The 17,473-nt window shown below is 35.2% G+C and overlaps 1 protein-coding gene across 2 annotated transcripts; it reads left to right on the forward strand.

Moving 5' to 3' along the window:
• The first annotated feature begins 13,433 nt into the window (after positions 1 to 13,433).
• On the forward strand, positions 13,434 to 17,458 carry LOC123881777 (putative disease resistance protein RGA3). Of its 2 annotated transcripts, none has more exons than XM_045930518.1 (2): positions 13,434 to 16,623; positions 17,040 to 17,458. In XM_045930518.1, the coding sequence occupies exon 1, from the start codon at positions 13,565 to 13,567 to the stop codon at positions 16,616 to 16,618; it is 3,054 nt and encodes a 1,017-aa protein (XP_045786474.1). In that variant the 5' UTR covers positions 13,434 to 13,564; the 3' UTR covers positions 16,619 to 16,623; positions 17,040 to 17,458. The 2 variants fall into 2 exon arrangements, with proteins under 2 accessions (XP_045786474.1, XP_045786475.1); XM_045930519.1 differs by having other exon boundaries at positions 13,437 to 15,309.
• Positions 17,459 to 17,473: the final 15 nt, after the last annotated feature.

Below are 17,473 nucleotides of genomic sequence, written 5' to 3' on the forward strand. Positions count from 1 at the left end.
CACCGTAACAAAATCGAAAATGCTAGTGTCTCTCTATATTGCCCAGGTGCGGATACACTACCGGTATTCCGCTACCTGATATGGTACCGGTACTCTGGTACCTAATATGGTTACCGGTACGGGATATGATATTTTTAGAAAATTAATGCATGTGTATGAGCATAAATTAAGGTACAAGTATATATTTGGTACTGATATGGGTACGTATCTCCCTCAAATGGAGTACTGCATCAGGGTGTGGTTATGGTGCATAAGCCCAAACTTATGCACCATGCATAAACTTGCTTCCTACACCCACCATATTTGCTTCCTACACCAAAAGTCAAAGAAAGGTCAGTCCAAGCCCAAAATTAGGCAATTCATTACTCACGCGCCCCCCATATACTACCCCATTACTTGCGCCCCCCCTTTTGCTTAGCGCACCCCCCAATTTTTTTTTCTTTTTCTCCTAGATTTCGTGTGAGCCCTCCAATTTTTTTTCCTCCCCTAGATTTCTAGCGCGCCCCCAATTTTTTTCCCTCCTCCAATCTTCTAGCACACCCCCCCCCAAATTTCTAGCGCGTCCCCCGTTTCCAATTAAATAATAACTTTCGTTCCTTTGAAGTATATATTATAAAAATCCATTTTTAATTAATTTTCGTCATACACCCCCTCGAAGTCCAACATAATAACGAATGATTCATGTATATATAAAACATACTTGTCAAACATACAATTTAATTTTAAGTTTTATCAATCATAATCACAATATAAATAAAATTTCATACATTAATTAATTATATATATATATATATATATATATATATATATATATATATATATATATATATATATATATATATATATATATATATATATATATATATCGATTTTTCTTTACAATAAAGAAATGATCGAATCCAATATCTCATGCATACTATCCAAATTATTTTCAACTAAACTAACCCTAATTGCTTTATATGATTTTTTGCTTTATGTAGCATGGTTTTGTAAAATGGTTATGTGATGTTTTACTTAATAACAATGGTTTCAATGTATAACATCTTGGCACTAATGCCCATATGAAACCATTTAACTAAAATAATGGTTTCAGTGTATAACGCTATGAAACCATTTAACTAGACTAATGGTTTCAGTGTATAACATCTTGAAACCAAATAACAAGACTAATGATTTCAGTGTATAACGCTATGAAACCATTTAACTAGAATAATGGTTTCAGTGTATAACACTATGAAACCATTTAACTAGACAAATGGTTTCAGTGTATGACATCTTGAAACCAATTAAAAGGACTAATGGTTTCAATGTATAACATCTTGGCACTAATGCTCATATAAAACCATTTAACTATAATAATGGTTTCAGTGTATAACAGTATCAAACCATTTAACTAGACAAATGGTTTCAGTGTATAACATCTTAAAACCAATTAACAAGATTAATGGTTTCAGTGTATAACATCTTGACACTAATGCTCATATAAAACCATTTAACTATAATAATAGTTTCGGTGTATAACGCCATGAAATCATTTAACTAGACTAATGGTTTCAGTGTATAACGGTATGAAACCATTTTTGCTGTGGAATGGTTTCAAAGGGTTGTTCTCCAAAATCATATTTAACCAATAAATGATTATTGAAGAAGTGTTTAAGTACCCTTATACTTCCACTTGTATTTTGATTATGTGATCTAACTCTCATGCTTTGTGTTATGTGCTGGACCGTTGGGGGTTCAGATTCTCAGGTTGAGGATCCCGATCAGAGTTAGAGGGCTGCTCGTGCTCGTGGTAGTGCGCTTTTTGGTGAGGAGTTTAGCTTAGACTACTCCTTAGATATATTTTGTATATCTTTTTGATTGGGTTGTATAGAATTGCTCTAATTAGGTATTTACCGGGTCGGGTTATTCGATTGAATTGTATTAAGCCCGTGATGGCATATTTGACCTTGCTAATCCTTACTCTTTTGTTGTAAACATAATATCCTTTGTTGATATGGCCTAGAGCCTAGGGATATTGTGTGAACAATTATGTTTATTGTATGATAAGCACTATGTTGATCTATATTATTCGCTTTTAATCTCCGCTGTGCTAGCATGATTTTAATTATGCCGTGATTTTGTATTATAACATGTGACGCCTAGATTGTCTTAAGTGTTTTATTTATTTATATTCAATAAATTCGCGTTAAGGGGTTTGGGTGTTACACTAACTAAAGCTAGTGGCTTAATAAATGTTTTTTTCTTCCTAATTTACCCCTTGATAATTTGGGAGTATATACCATCAACCAATAATAACAAGTTATATGCATGTGAAATAAAAGTTGGTTGCAAGTTAGTTGTGGGTACCACAAGCAAATCTACTTGTGTGGCTTGTTCTCATTGGTTGTTGGACGTACAAATACCTCCAAATTATCAAGGGGTAGAGTAATTGTCATCATACATAAATTATTTGCTACTTCTTTATCTTTTAATGTCATATTCCAAAAATAAAAAAACTAAGTATTGCTCAAGTTAGAGATCAAACTTGAATATCTTGATTGAGAATTTAATTTTGAACATAGTGTAAGGTATCGTTTGACCGAGTTGTTTTTAGGTGTAGAAGCTATTTTAGCTAGAAATAATAGCTTTAAAACTAAAATTAAAGTTGTTTGAGAAATCTTATTTTTTTTAATAAAAAAATGTTAAAAGTTGTTTTTTTATAGGCTTAATTAGTCTTTTGGTTCCTTAAAGACATTTTAGGTTTCACAATGGTCCCTTAAAGAAAAAAATGTCCGGACTGGTACCTTAAAGAAAAAAATGTCCGGACTGGTCCCTTAAAGACACATTCGTTTCTCAATTGGTCATTTCTGTCAATTTTTTACAAAAAACGTTAGTTTTAATTGACTGGATTGTGAATGCCATTAAGTGTAAGTGGTCTACCAAAAACCTTATTAATTTTAAAAATTTTAATCATTGAAATTTTTTGTTATATTTGGAGTTAAAATTTAACGGAAAGGACCAATATGACAAACATATATGTCTTTAAGGGACCAATCCGGACCTTTTTTTAAGGGACCAATCTGGGTCTTTTTTTTCTTTAAGGGACCATTGTGAAACCTAAAATGTCTTTAAGTGACCAATAGACTAATTAAGCCTTTTTTATATTATTATAATAGGGTTAAAAGATATCTTTTTTTTTTTTTTGAATCAAAAAAGAAGTATATTACTAAACAGAAGAGACATGAGATGGCATCATATCTTTTTGGATATGGCCTACAATGTGGGGGGGTAAGTTATCTAACCAAATTTTGTTGGGTTCAACTTCAGCCCAATTTGCTAACACATGAGCCACCGTGTTTTTGTTCCTGTTGACCCATTGGATAGAGATTTTGGGGTTTTCTTCCATAGCTTCTCTAATCTTTCTCGCTAGCATCCCCCAATAGAGTCTAGGATAACTTCTTCTGTGGATAGCTTTCACAATTGAAGCATTGTCTGTCTCGATGATAACAGATCCGTTTGGGAACTCTGTTAAAAACATGATTGCTTCAACAACACCCATCGCTTCTGCCTCGATAGCCTCGTTGAGCCCTCGAACTACCTTTGTCGCAGCTCCAACCAAACTACCATCCTCCTTCCTCAAGATCCACCCCAACCCCCAATGGCCATCACCCATAAGGTGAGCATCCACATTGAGTTTTAGGGTGTCCTTTGGAGGAGGAATCCAGTCACTATCGTTGTTACTGCGAGCTCGGGTGTTGCGGTTAACTTGCTCAGAGATTGGCTTCACTTGACGATGGTACTCAAAGAGACACTCCTGCGCCCGGTGAATCACATCCAACACAGGTACGTTTTTATTTTGAAAAGTTAATAAATTCCTAGCTCTCCAGATATGATAGCAGATAGCGCCAATTAGATTCATGTTCTGGCTTTGATCCTTTCTAATATTGTCTTCAATCCAATTTTTGAAAGAGAATTCATTCTGGTCAAATTTTAAGGTCAGAGGTGAGGCAAACCACACTTGTTTTGCCCACCAGCATCCACTAAAAACGTGATTGAGGTCTTCAGTATTTTCTTTGCATCGAGGGCATAGAGGATAGCAATTGACTCCTCGTTTCTGTAAGTTGGATTGGACTGGTAGAGCATCCTGCAAAATTCTCCATATGAGATGAGTGTATTTGGGAGGGATCTTTAGGTGCCATAATTTTTGCCAGACAGAATTGTTTTTGGGTTTATAGCTGGTTGATGGCTTGTTTGGATCTTCTTTCCAGTCCTGAATTGCTTGATAACCTGACTTCACTGTGTAAATTCCATCTTTAGTGTAAGGCCAAGAGAATTCATCTGGTCTAGATAGGTGCACAATAGGTATTTGAGTAATTTGCTCCGCCTCAAATTGCATAAAGGTGTCAAAAATCAGTTGTCTATTCCAGCTTCTTATCTCAGGAATCATAAGATCTTTAACCCAAGTCTGAGTGGCTTCTCCTTTAGGGGACCAGATTTTGTGGCCTTGTTGTCTCGGAAGCCAGTTATCAGTCCATATGTTTGTGGTAGCTCCATTCCCAATATTCCAAAGACCTCCTTTCTTAAGAATCCAACTTGCTTTGGATATGCTACGCCAAGTGTAGCTCACATTTTTGCTTCCAATATCAGCCTCTAGGAGCGTTGTCTTTGGATAATACTTAGCCTTTAAGACTTGTGCAACCATGGAGTTTGGTTGGGTGATACATCGCCACCCTTGTTTTGCAAGTAGAGCTTCGTTGAAAGCCCGTAATTCTCTGAAACTGAGCCCACCCTTCTTCTTATGTTTACAAATCGTGCTCCATTTTATCCAGTGAATTTTTCTTTTGTCATTGTTGCTGCCCCACCAAAATTTACAAATCATGCTTTCAATGTGGCTGCACAGCTCTTTGGGTAGTAGAAAGCAACTCATAACGTAAGTAGGGATAGCTTGGGCCACCGCCTTGATGAGGGTGCTTCTTCCAGCGAAGGAGAGGTGTTGAGCCTTCCAACCTTTGATCTTTTTCCACACACAATCTTGAATATAATCAAACACCTGTCTCTTTGATCTTCCCACATGAGTGGGCATACCCAGGTACTTGGAGAAATGGTTTACTCTTTTCATTGGGAGAATGTGTCCTATGTTTTCCTTGATTTGGTGAGGAACATGTCTGCTATAGACAATCTCAGATTTTTCCATGTTAACGAGTTGCCCAGAGGCTTCTTGGTATTCTAAAATAATATTCTTTATCACGGTAGCCTCTTGGACAGTAGCCTTGCAAAACAATAAACTATCATCAGCAAATAATAAATGGCTTACCTCGGGGGCTCCATGAGCTACTTTAACTCCATGAATACGCCTCTCAGTTTGGGCTTTTGTAAGTAAACCTGAAAAGACATTAGCACAGATTATGAAAAGATAAGGAGAGAGGGGGTCTCCCTGTCTGAGCCCCCTTTGAGGTATAAAGTTTTGGGAAGGTTTCCCATTTATAAGGATAGAAAACATGACATTTTTGACACAATTCATGATGGTGTCAGTAAGATGTTGGGGAAATCCCATAGTCTCGAGGGTAATTTGGAGAAAATTCCACTCCACCCTATCATAAGCCTTAGCCATATCCGTCTTTATACCAATGAATCCTTTCTTGCTGGAGCTTTGGTTAAAAAAGTGAAACACCTCATAAGCGACTAAGGTGTTGTCAGTTATTAAACGATCAGAAACAAAGGCACTCTGATTTGGGCTAATAATCTCTGGAAGAATTAACTTCAGCCTATTAGCTATTGTTTTTGTGATAATCTTGAGAATAACATTACATAAGGATATAGGTCTGAAGTCACTAGGTTGAGAGGGGTTTTTCTTCTTGGGTATGAGGCGAATATATGTTTGATTGTAGGGGGTGGAATCACCCTTGTGATTAAGAACATTAAGAACAGCTGTGGTGACATCCTTCCTAATGATGTCCCAATAAGTGTGATAGAATAGAGCAGGGAGGCCATCTGGGCCCGGGGCAGCCAACCCTTTCATGTTTTTAATTGCTTCCGCCACTTCATCTTCAGTGAACTCTTCAGCCAATTGATTGTAGTGATCTTGGGTGATACAGTTTTTAACGACCTCCACTGTCCTGTGAGTGTGGTGCGTATCTTGAGTCTCAAATAAATTCTGGAAGTGATTAATCATGATTTCCTCAATTTTTGTAGGGTCATGGTGGGTTATTCCTTGGTTATCACATATGTGTTCAATCTTGTTTATTCTACGTCTCTGATTAGCCTTCTGATGAAAATAAGAAGTGTTCTTGTCCCCATGTTTGAGCCACAGAGCTCTCGCTCTTTGGCTCCACCACATCTCCTCACACTGTAGAAGTTCATCTAACTCTTTTTCTTTTTCCCTAATATTCTGCATTGAACCTCCATTATTTGTTTGCTCGTTTAGAGTCTGCAACTCTGCTTGAGTTTTTTTTATTCTCTTAGGGATGATACCAAATTTTTCCTTTCCCCACTTATGCAAATTTGCAAGGGTGTGGCTGAGTTTGTTAGTAAAGTTGGTGTTTTGTGTCTGCCAAGTGTCTTGGACGATCTGGTAGTGTTCATCATCTCTGAGCCACATGTGTTCAAATTTCCTGCAAACATAGGGTGCTTGTCTTTGCCTACATATAATATTCGGAGAAAATTCAAGCAAAATAGGACAATGGTCAGAACTGTATCTAAGAAGGTGAGAATTTTTAAAATGAGGGAACATAGATATCCAATTAGGCGTGGCTAGGAACCTATCAAGCCGAGCTTGAATATACTGATTCCCTTGTTGTCTATTATGCCACGTAAAGATATTTCCATTAAAGCCAAGATCAGTTAAATTGCACATGTCAATAGTATTTCTGAAGCTGTTAATTATGTTATAGTCCATAGGTTTACCCCCCTCTTTCTCTGCAGAAGATAAAATAATATTGAAGTCTCCAAAAATTAACCAATTAGGATTAACATCGTTTTGAGACAAATCGTTAATTAAATTGCAGGTTTGAAACTTTTGAAGTTGATTAGAGTATCCATATATACCACTAGCACGCCAAGTCATGTTATTAGAATTGATAAGCAAATCAATATAGTTTGAATCATAGCTTTTTATTTCCAAATCAAAATTACAGTTATTCCAAAGTAAAGCTAAACCTCCCGCTCTACCTCCACCAGTAGTGGAGCAGTCGACAATCTTAGTACTATATTTGTTCATAAAGCTAGATAAAAAACAAGGGTTGGAACTTAGCTGTTTCGTCTCCATAAGAAAAACAATATCTGGCTTTTGGTTAGCGATGAGCTTTTTTAGAGCTCTAACTGTCTTGGGATTGCCACTCCCTTGACAGTTCCATGATATGATCCTCATTTTGATTGGCTGGCCTGCTCCGCAGGTCCTGCCGTTGTGTTGTCTGTGTTGTTTACCCAGCTATCATCCATTCTCAACCTTTTCGCAATACTCAGTGTGGTAGTGTTGTTTGTAGCTTCCATAGGAGCCTTAATTTGTGCATTGTTTCTGTTGGTTCGATGCCATGTTCCCCTTCCATCCCCAGCTTGTGCCTCAAGAGTCTCTTCCCTATGACTGTTGGAGGATCTAGAGCCCTCCATGTTTGCCTCATCTTGTACTTTCATGGCTGCCATTTGGGCTATCATCTCTGCAGGTATAGGAGGGCTGTACTGACCAAAGGTCTTTGAGAGAGAGGGGTTACTGTGGTATTGCCTATCCTTTTCTTCCCTGACTCTTCTTCCATATTGATTGGACCGTATCCATGGTCCAATAGGTGCTGATTCCATCATGTTCATGACCTCATTTTGGCAGATTTTATCACTGTGGCCTAGAATGCCGCATTTGAAGCACACTTGAGGTAAATTCTCATATCTAAAGTCAATCCATGTGGTGCCATCCCTATGGTTTCCGATTAAGATTCCTGTTTGTGTAGGTTTATTGACATCTATGGCAACTTTGATCTTTATTATCATCTTCTTACCCGGAAACTCGTAAAATTCTGCTGCTTCTACCGTACCGATCAAATTCCCAATGCTTTCTCCCATTTTCTTAGTTTTGCAATGTGGGGGTAGCCCCCAAAGTTGAATCCACACAGGTGTGTGAGTAAAATCCATAGTGTTTGGGTCTGTGTTCCTATCCCAGGCCTTTACAATTAACCAAGAGTTTCTAAAAATCCATGGGTTACCTAGCAAGATTCGTTCTTGATCAATTTTTCTGTTCAAAAAGAATTGCAAGATCCCTCCTTCAATTTCTTGGACTTTAAGACCTGGTGGTGCTCCCCATATGCTATCTAAGCCGTTTTGTATAGAACTAACATGAATGGATTTTTCAGTGATTATCTTACCCAGTATGCTTCTGTTGCAGGCATTGATTCCTTCATTGATATCTGTTTCAGGGTAGACAAAGAATCCAGATCTGGTAGCAGATGGTGTAGCTGGAGACTCAGTGGAGTAATGTTGTTGGTGTTGTTCCATGGCTGGTGATTCAGGAATCACAAGTCTTGGTGCTTCAGGGATCATCATCATTCTTGGCCTGGTAGTAGTTTGGAGGTTTTCTTTGGACTGTTGTGCTTGAATTTCCATGGTGAAACACACGAGCCAGAAGGAGCAGAAGCGAGAATTACCGAGACAGAAAAAGTTGCAAAACCGATGATATAAGCACTTCCACAAAGGAGATAACTACCAAGCTGTACCAGCAGCAGATAAGCAGAGAGGGGGTGTGTGATAACAAAGGAGGAAAGGAAAAAGCTTCAAGAGGAAGGAAGGTTCAAGGTGTGGATCAGGTTAAAAGATATCTTTGATAATATATTATAATTTTTCTTTAAATATACAAACTGTTTTTTTTTTATGGAGCTTTTAATAATTGTTGTTTGGCCTAGCTTTTTACTTCTAAGAAAAAAGAATAGGAAAAAAGCTAGGTCAAACGGTACCTAAAATTGAGAATTTTACTTTTAATTTAGAAACTTAAATGTTGCAAATTTTAATTAAAGAAGTGGTGAAAACACAAAACATATACCTTAACTTTTTTTTTTTGAATATTTGACAAATAATACACATATTGTTTTCCCTATTTGACAAATATTACATATTTTGTTTTGCCTCATTTTCATGTTTTAAATATGACTCTTGAATTCATGCTTATCAATCATCAAAAATACCATCAACCAATTACATGCATGACACCACCGACAAATTATGAAGTTTAAAATAAAAATTTTAATATTAATAAATCATACAAAATTCTTTCATTCTCGTGTATTAAATGACTATTGGAGTTATGCATATCAATTACCAAAAGCACAAAAATTCAATTATTACATGCATAACACCATCGGTATATTTGTACTCATTCTCCTCAATTTTTCATGAAATACTACATGCATAATCCTTTATTTGATTTTTTTATTTCTTTTCATATTTTCTTATATATTTTTCTCTTTTCTTTACTTTCATCTTTTTTGCTTACATTCGTAAACATAAAAGACAATTGTGCAAATTTATAGAGTACATTGCTATTACAAAAACAACAAAAATATATATCCTCTAACTAATTAATTACAATACTATTAAAATAAATTTATGTTCATTATAAAAAAAATACATGTTCATCCAATATTTGTATATATTACATGTATTACTAAAAAAATCTGGTGTCTCTTTAAATATGAGGTCTTGGGACTGCCCATCTCGAATCGTGCCCAAGACAGCCATTGTTTACGGATCTTTACTATATAAATTTATTTTATCTTCGTGTATCCGTTAAACTATTTGTTTCGTGCATATAATGGATTTTATCCATAGTCACAGCTACCGTGCATATCAATTTTTTATTATTTCTTTATAATTAATTTTATATATGTATAATGAAAATACTTTTATGCTTATATCATATTTTGTTATCCCTATATTATTTCTTTTTAATTAATTTTATATACGACGGTTGTTGTTGCCGGCATTAACACCACGATTGAAGAATATAACGGCTGCTCCGGCCAAAAGAACCGCAACTATAGGAGCTCTGTCTACACATTCCATTGGTTTGTTCTTGACTTTGTTGGTGTTGAGACCTATTATTTTCCCGATGAACACAAATGGAAATGGAGGTGGTTGTTCTTGTTGATCAATTCTGACTAAAGGAGCAGGAACCGGTTGGCATAAGTGTGAGTTATTGATTAGTTTGATAACTTTCGAAAATTAATATAACAGCTTCTTCACGTGAATGTTGTTGTTGGTTCTATCTAAACATAAAGAAGAAAATTAAAATGAAAGAAAATTAAAATCTAGAAGAAGAAGACAACAATATGAAAGAGTTTCAGTAACTCACAAGAGGTTGAAACCGACATATGCAAATGGTGTTTCTGCTTACACAATGACACTTTGTCTCCTTTTATCATAGGAGAATAAGTTGTTGTGTTCTTGACATTGTGTTCCTGACATTGTTGTTCATTGTTAAATGACTTATTGAAAAAATCTCTATCAACATCTCTTTTATATAGAATTATGTTTTCCGCGAATATTTTGTGGCCCAGCTTTGTTACTCTCATTAATTTATTTATTTTTTAAATCAAATATTATGTTTTTATAAATAAAAAATAAAGTTACACAACGCAGAAAACCACCTCTGTCCGCCGAAAATCCGCGACGAAGAACTACGAAGCAACAAAATCAAACCCACAAAACTGAGTCGTTGTTGAAACTGATGATGAAAGCTAATGATGTAACAAAAACCCACAATAGAAACCCAGGTAACGAAAGCGATGAAGACACTGTACAGTGTACAACACCGAGAGAAGCGAAAGAAGAGCAAAACCAAGGAGATGCCAACGTGAAAGGCTTCATACGGCAGTGTTAGGGATTGCTACAGTACCGCGGCGGTCAATTGAAAGAAAATTGAAGGTGAAAAGAAATCAAGGGTAGCAAAGGTAGGAGGAGATGAACAGGGACTCCATCGCCAGAGCCATTCAAAACAAAGTTTTCCCGGTTCCCAACTGATTTTTAATTATATATTATTAATTAATTATTATATAAAACAAAAAATACTTTGTTAATTTTACTGTTTTTTAATTATTTATTTATTTTAATAAACAATTAATTTTGTATAGGGTGCGTTTGATTCGTAAAACAGCAAAGACGGGACAGGACAGTACACAACATAACAAGACAATACAGTTTTGGTATTTTTCTATAGTTGTACCGTGGACAAAAAGTTGTACTTTGAGGGACAAAAATTCTTGTTTTTGTCCTGTTCCTTGCTACTTAATTTGTTCAGTCCTATAATCAGTTTCAAATCAAACAGGATACAACAAAAGTTGTCCAGTTCAGTCCTCTGTTTTTTAGCAAATCAAACGCACCCATAAAGTTTAATTTTACTGGTTTTTAATTATTATTAAATTTTTTGGTACATTATTTATTTATTTCAATACTTTAAAACATAATATTTGATTTGTCAAAAAAAAAAAACCTAATATTTGATTTAAAGAAAAAAATTAATGACATGAAATATAATTTGTCCACATGAACACTTCCACATCATTAATAAGCTTGACACATCAGCAAAAATTTGACTAAATTGAGTTTGGAGACTAAAATTTAAAAAATAAAATAAAATATATCTTCAGATGTTTTCGTTCAATCAAAATCTTCTATTTTGTTTTTGGTTCCTAACGAACATATATAATTTCTATATGTTGAAGAATATAATTTTTTCTTCAAAAGAAATAAAATCGAAGATAGTAGTAGTCTACACCCATTCCTCCTCCTTCTTCTTCTTCTCTGTTTATTTTCTTCAGTTTTACGGTTATGATTCTCCTTTTTTGTGCGGTTGATGCCAAGAAAACTTTCCATTACCCTTGGAAAAGGAAAGTAGTGCAGTTGATGCCAAATGAAATGTCAGTTTTCTAAAATTTATATGCCATGCAATGATGAAATAAGAATTTAATTTATATGCATCGTCGGTATAAAGTTATCTTGCACATGCGTCTAATAATATACCGACACATCATGTATGGTCATTAAAAACACATGATGTGTCACATTCATTAAATAATGTGACAACGCGTCATTGAATGTATGTGTAAAAAAAATTTACACCGACGATGCACAACAATTAAACTCATGAAATAAAGGCACTGTCGCACTGAGGTCCACATTTTCATGACTGCATCAGTGTTTTAATTTCTCTCAATGAATTCAGTCCTTTAGAAATCTAGGATGTCCTACATTCATCCTTGTCCCGAACTGAAATAGTCACATAAATGTGTGAATTTAGTTTTACATCCATGCTTATGGAAATACTGATAGGATAAGAGTTTATCATATCTATATTCTATTCAAAGCAATTATGGAAAGAACAAAATACAATATTTTGAGATTAGCAAGGCTTGTCAAGAATAGAAACCGAAATTCAAATGAAAAAGAGAGGCAGTGGGGAATATTTTCCTCTCAAAGAAAACTTATATATATGATTCCGTTTCCTTCTGTAACAATGCCGCAACAAGAGCATCTATCTTTCCGGCAAACAATGCTCTATGACCAAATTGTCTAATTCCATATATCAGAATCACAAGTGTTGGGATTTTATCAGCAACTATGTTTATAATTCCAGCTTCATTCATTAATTAAACAGTATTACAAGTTCGAAATTGTCATCTACAAACTCAGTATACATGCCTTTATTAACAGCAACTGTAAAGTATAAAAGTTGAAACTACTAGTGAGGAGAATGATGGAAAACATAGAATGAATAAGTGACTTGTAGTTGAAGTCATTGTAGTTTTACTTTTTACCTGTTTACATTGATCCTACAATTTGTATATAAAAGGATCATATAGTGTAATCATTCATTCATTCATTCCTTAACATGTATAAAAATACCAAAAAGTGACTCACATTTTGGAAGGAATGGAGGGAGTAATAAAAACAACATATTAGTTTCTCAACCTGGACAACAAGTTGATAGGTAGATGGAAAGAGAAGAAGTCGGTGACGTAGATGATTATAATTGGGGTGTGTTTGAGTGTGTGAGGATAACATTTCTCTTACATATGATATAGTCACTCCGTCTCAAAATATAAGAAAAATATTTTCATTTATATACTTTTAGAAAAATACGGTCAAAACAAGACATGTAAATAGTATATTTAATCAAAGTATGTATTATAAAATAGGACGGAGTAGTAATAACATATCCCAATCAAATCAAAATTATTAGTATAATGCAAAGTTAGTTCATTACTCTGTCAACCACATCGCCATTCAAAATAAAAAAATAAAAAATCTGTCGACCACATCCTAATGGTTAAACAATGGCTCAATCAAACTCTTCTTATTATTTAAAATTGCATTGTGGCTTCTTGGATGTTTCTTCGCAATTTCCCATTGAAAATTGCATTGTGGCTTCTCTTACTCTTTTAAAAATTGCAATATTCTCTTTTATATTTTATTAAGTATTCTCAGTGTCAGTCTCAGTCTCACCACTAAATGAATAAAATAAGTGATGGACACAATAATGACTTGCTACCATTGCATTCACCTCTTTGCAATCTAAACCAATTCTTTCAACTCTTTCTTTTCTGAAAAAATGGCTGATGCTTTACTTGGAGTGGCGTTTGAGAATTTGATGTCTCTGCTTCAAAATGAATTTTCAACCATTTATGGAATCAGGTCAAAGGCTCAAAAACTATCAAACACCTTGGATCTGATCAAGGCTGTTCTTGAAGATGCTGAGAAGAAACAACTCACAGACCGCTCTATTAAGGTATGGCTACAACAACTCAAAGATTCTGTATATGTCCTCGATGATATTCTTGATGAGTGTTCCATTGAATCCAATCGACTTAAGGGCTCATCCTCTTTCAAACCAAAGAATATCATTTTCCGCCATAACATTGGAAACAGGTTGAAAGAAATTACAAGCAGATTCAATGATATTGCTGACAGGAAGAACAAGTTTTTTCTACAAGAGGGTGTTACTGCTAAGGACATTACAATTGAAGTGGCTGAATGGCGTCAAACCAGCTCAATTATTGCCGAACCCAAAGTGTACGGACGAGAAGATGATAAAATGAAGATTGTCGAGTTTCTCCTCAACCAAGCGAGGGACTCTAACTCCCTTTCCATCTATCCCATTGTTGGCTTAGGAGGCATTGGAAAAACAACTCTCGCTCAATTGGTCTTCAATGATCAAAGGGTGAGTACCAATTTTCATACAAGGATATGGGTTTGTGTTTCTGAAGCTTTCTCGGTCAAGACGATTCTATGTTCCATTATAGAATCTATCAAAAGTGAGAAGTGTGATGCCTTGGATTTAGATGTAATACAAAGAAAGGCGCAAGAACTATTACAAGGTAAAAGATTTTTGCTAGTTTTAGATGACGTTTGGAACAAAAATGAAGAACTGAAATTCGGATTGAGCCAAGAGAAATGGAACCAGTTGAAATCAGTGTTGTCCATTGGATCCAAAGGTAGTTCTTGTTTAGTTTCCACTCGTGATGAGGTTGTTGCATCAATCATGGGAACATGTCAAGCTCATCATTTGCGTGTTCTCTCTGAAAACGAATGTTGGTTGTTATTCAAACAATATGCATTTGGACATGACAGAGAAGAACAAGTAGAGCTCGTGGAAATAGGCAAGGATATAGCAAAAAAGTGTCGGGGATTGCCTCTTGCTGCACAAGCATTGGGAGGTCTAATGCGCTCAAGGAGTGGAGAAAAAGAATGGCTTGAAATTAAAGAAAGTAGACTTTGGGATTCACAGAGTGACAATAATATTTTGCCAGCCTTGAGGTTGAGCTACTCTTATTTATCGCCGCCCTTAAAGCAGTGTTTCACATTTTGTGCTATGTTTCCCAAAGATACTGAACTCTTGAAGGAAGAATTGATTCATCTTTGGATGGCTCATGGATTTATTTCATCTAGGAAAAATTTGGAGGTTGAAGATGTTGGCAGCATGATTTGGAATGAATTGTGCCAAAAATCATTCTTTCAAGACATTAAGATGGATGAAGATTCTGGTGACATTTCATTTAAGATGCATGATCTTGTCCATGATCTTGCTCAATCAATAACAGGGCAAGAATGTTTGTATTTGGAGGATGCAAACATGACTAGTTTGTCAAAGAGCACACACCACATAAGTGTTCACTCCAAAGACTTGTTATCAATCGATGAGGCTGCCTTCAAAAAAGTTGAATCCTTGCGAACTTTTTTTCAACTGGACCAATTTGGTGGAGAAAATCATCATTACTTCCCAACAAACCGTTTTCTTCGGGTTTTACGCACATCTTTTATCCACATACCATCACTAGGGAGTTTAATTCATTTAAGGTATTTGGAACTTTGTTCCCTTGACTTAAAAACATTGCCTGACTTAATTTACAACTTACACAAATTGGAAATCTTGAAAATAAACCATTGTGATAAACTGAGTTCTCTTCCAAAACGCTTGTTTTGCTTACAAAATTTTAGACATCTAGTCATTGAACATTGTTATTCGCTGTCTCGCTTGTTTCCAAACATTGGAAAATTATCTTGCCTAAGAACATTAAGTTTATACATTGTTAGTTTAGAGGAAGGTAATAGCTTGGTAGAACTACGCGATCTAAACCTCGGTGGAAAACTAGGAATCAAAGGCTTAAATAATGTTGGCAGTTTATCTGAAGCTCAAGAGGCCAATTTGATGTGTAAAAAAGACCTTCAAGAATTACGGTTATCTTGGAAAATAATGGATGGTGAATTTACAAAACCCCCTACTATTAATGCTGAACAACTACTAGAAGTGCTTCAACCTCATTCAAATCTCAAGAGGTTGAGAATAGATTACTATGAAGGATTATTGTTACCAAGTTGGATAAGTATTCTTAGTAATTTAGTTTCTCTTAGTCTTTGGGATTGCAAGAATTTTGGGCGGCTACCGTCATTGGGTAAACTACCATCTCTAAAGGAATTGTATTTAAACAAGATCGATAATCTAAAATACTTGGATGATGAATGTCAAGATAGTATGGAGGTGAGGGTTTTCCCATCTCTTGAGATACTCATGTTATATAAGTTACCAAACATAGAGGGGTTATTGAAAGTGGAAATAGGGGACATGTTTCCTTGTCTTTCTAAATTGGAAATCTCCTATTGCCCTAAACTTGCACTGCCATGTCTTCCATCTCTTAAAAAACTCTATGTCAGAGAATGTAACAATGAGTTACTGAGGTCAATCTCTACCTTCTGCAGTCTTACCAGGCTTACCCTTGTTGAATGCGGCAATGAAGGAATAACATCCTTCCCAGAGGGGATGTTCACAAACCTTACTTTTCTTCAGAAACTGACTATTAAGAATTTCCCAAAATTGAAGGAGTTACCATATCAACCCTTTAACCAAGCTTTGGAGTATCTGGAAATCTCTCAATGTGATGAGCTTGTGTCTTTACCAGAGAAAATTTGGGAAAGTCTACAATCCCTTCGATCTCTAAATATTGACAATTGCAAAGGATTGCGATGGTTGCCCAAGGGTATTCGACACCTCACTTCTCTTGAGGTTCTGAAAATTTATGGATGCCCAACATTAAAGGAACGATGCAAGGAGGGAAATGGGGAGGACTGGGACAAGATAGCGCATATTCCGACATTATTCATTTGGTGATGATGGTATTGCTTCTAATTTCAACAAGATATATCACATTTCCACCAAAATTGTTAGCCTTTCTATTCTCCCTTCATCTTTCTTTTCATTGAGTTTTTCTTTTTTACTTGCATAGGTAAGTTTCATTTTCTTACTTTTTTGCTTGTTAGTTTAGGAAGTGAATATCCCTTTTTTGTTTTTAGGAATTGAAATTTACTAATATCATGTTTAGTTATAATTATAATCATTTTATCAACTTTGTCAATTTATGGCTTCAATTTTGTAATTTCTAGTCAGAACATTTTTCTGAAGTTTCTTGTCTGCTACAAAATCTGTTATTAAGGAATGTTCTTACCAATTCAAGGCCTCCGAAGGATTAACCTTTTTCTTGTCCTTATTGTGATCATATATATTATTTTCTCATTTCAGTTTCTTTGTGCAGGAATCACTTCCTTATTACACAGTTGTTTCTTGGAACATATTTTGAGTGAGGGAAGCGCCAAGATATAAATGTGTCATGCTCTTCAGTGGAAGTTCTTACAATATTAGTTGATTGAGCTCCTCCAAAAGTTCTCATAATGTGCTTTGTTATGGAAAATAAGATTCGCAACTTCTTGTCAGAAAATTCTGTTCTATATATAAACCAGAAACAATTTCCTTTCGTTTATATGATGTATCTGATTTTACAGTCTCATCATTGTTTCAATTTGTATTGACACAACTTTGATTGATCTACTTTTTTTTTATTAATCCATTTTCTCAGTTAGTATAACATAGCATTACAAAGATTTATTAATCCATTTTCTCATTGATATATCAAATGAATACATTGTAAATTACTCTATCTTTTAATTTTCAGTAACTAGAAGTCATGTT

This window comes from Trifolium pratense, linkage group LG4 (assembly GCF_020283565.1).
Source record: "Trifolium pratense cultivar HEN17-A07 linkage group LG4, ARS_RC_1.1, whole genome shotgun sequence".
NCBI classification, from domain to species: Eukaryota; Viridiplantae; Streptophyta; class Magnoliopsida; order Fabales; family Fabaceae; genus Trifolium; species Trifolium pratense.

What these genes read in the sequence shown, in the direction of transcription:
- LOC123881777 (XM_045930518.1), top strand. Translation starts at nt 13,565, where the DNA reads ATGGCTGATGCTTTACTTGGAGTGGCGTTTGAGAATTTGATGTCTCTG.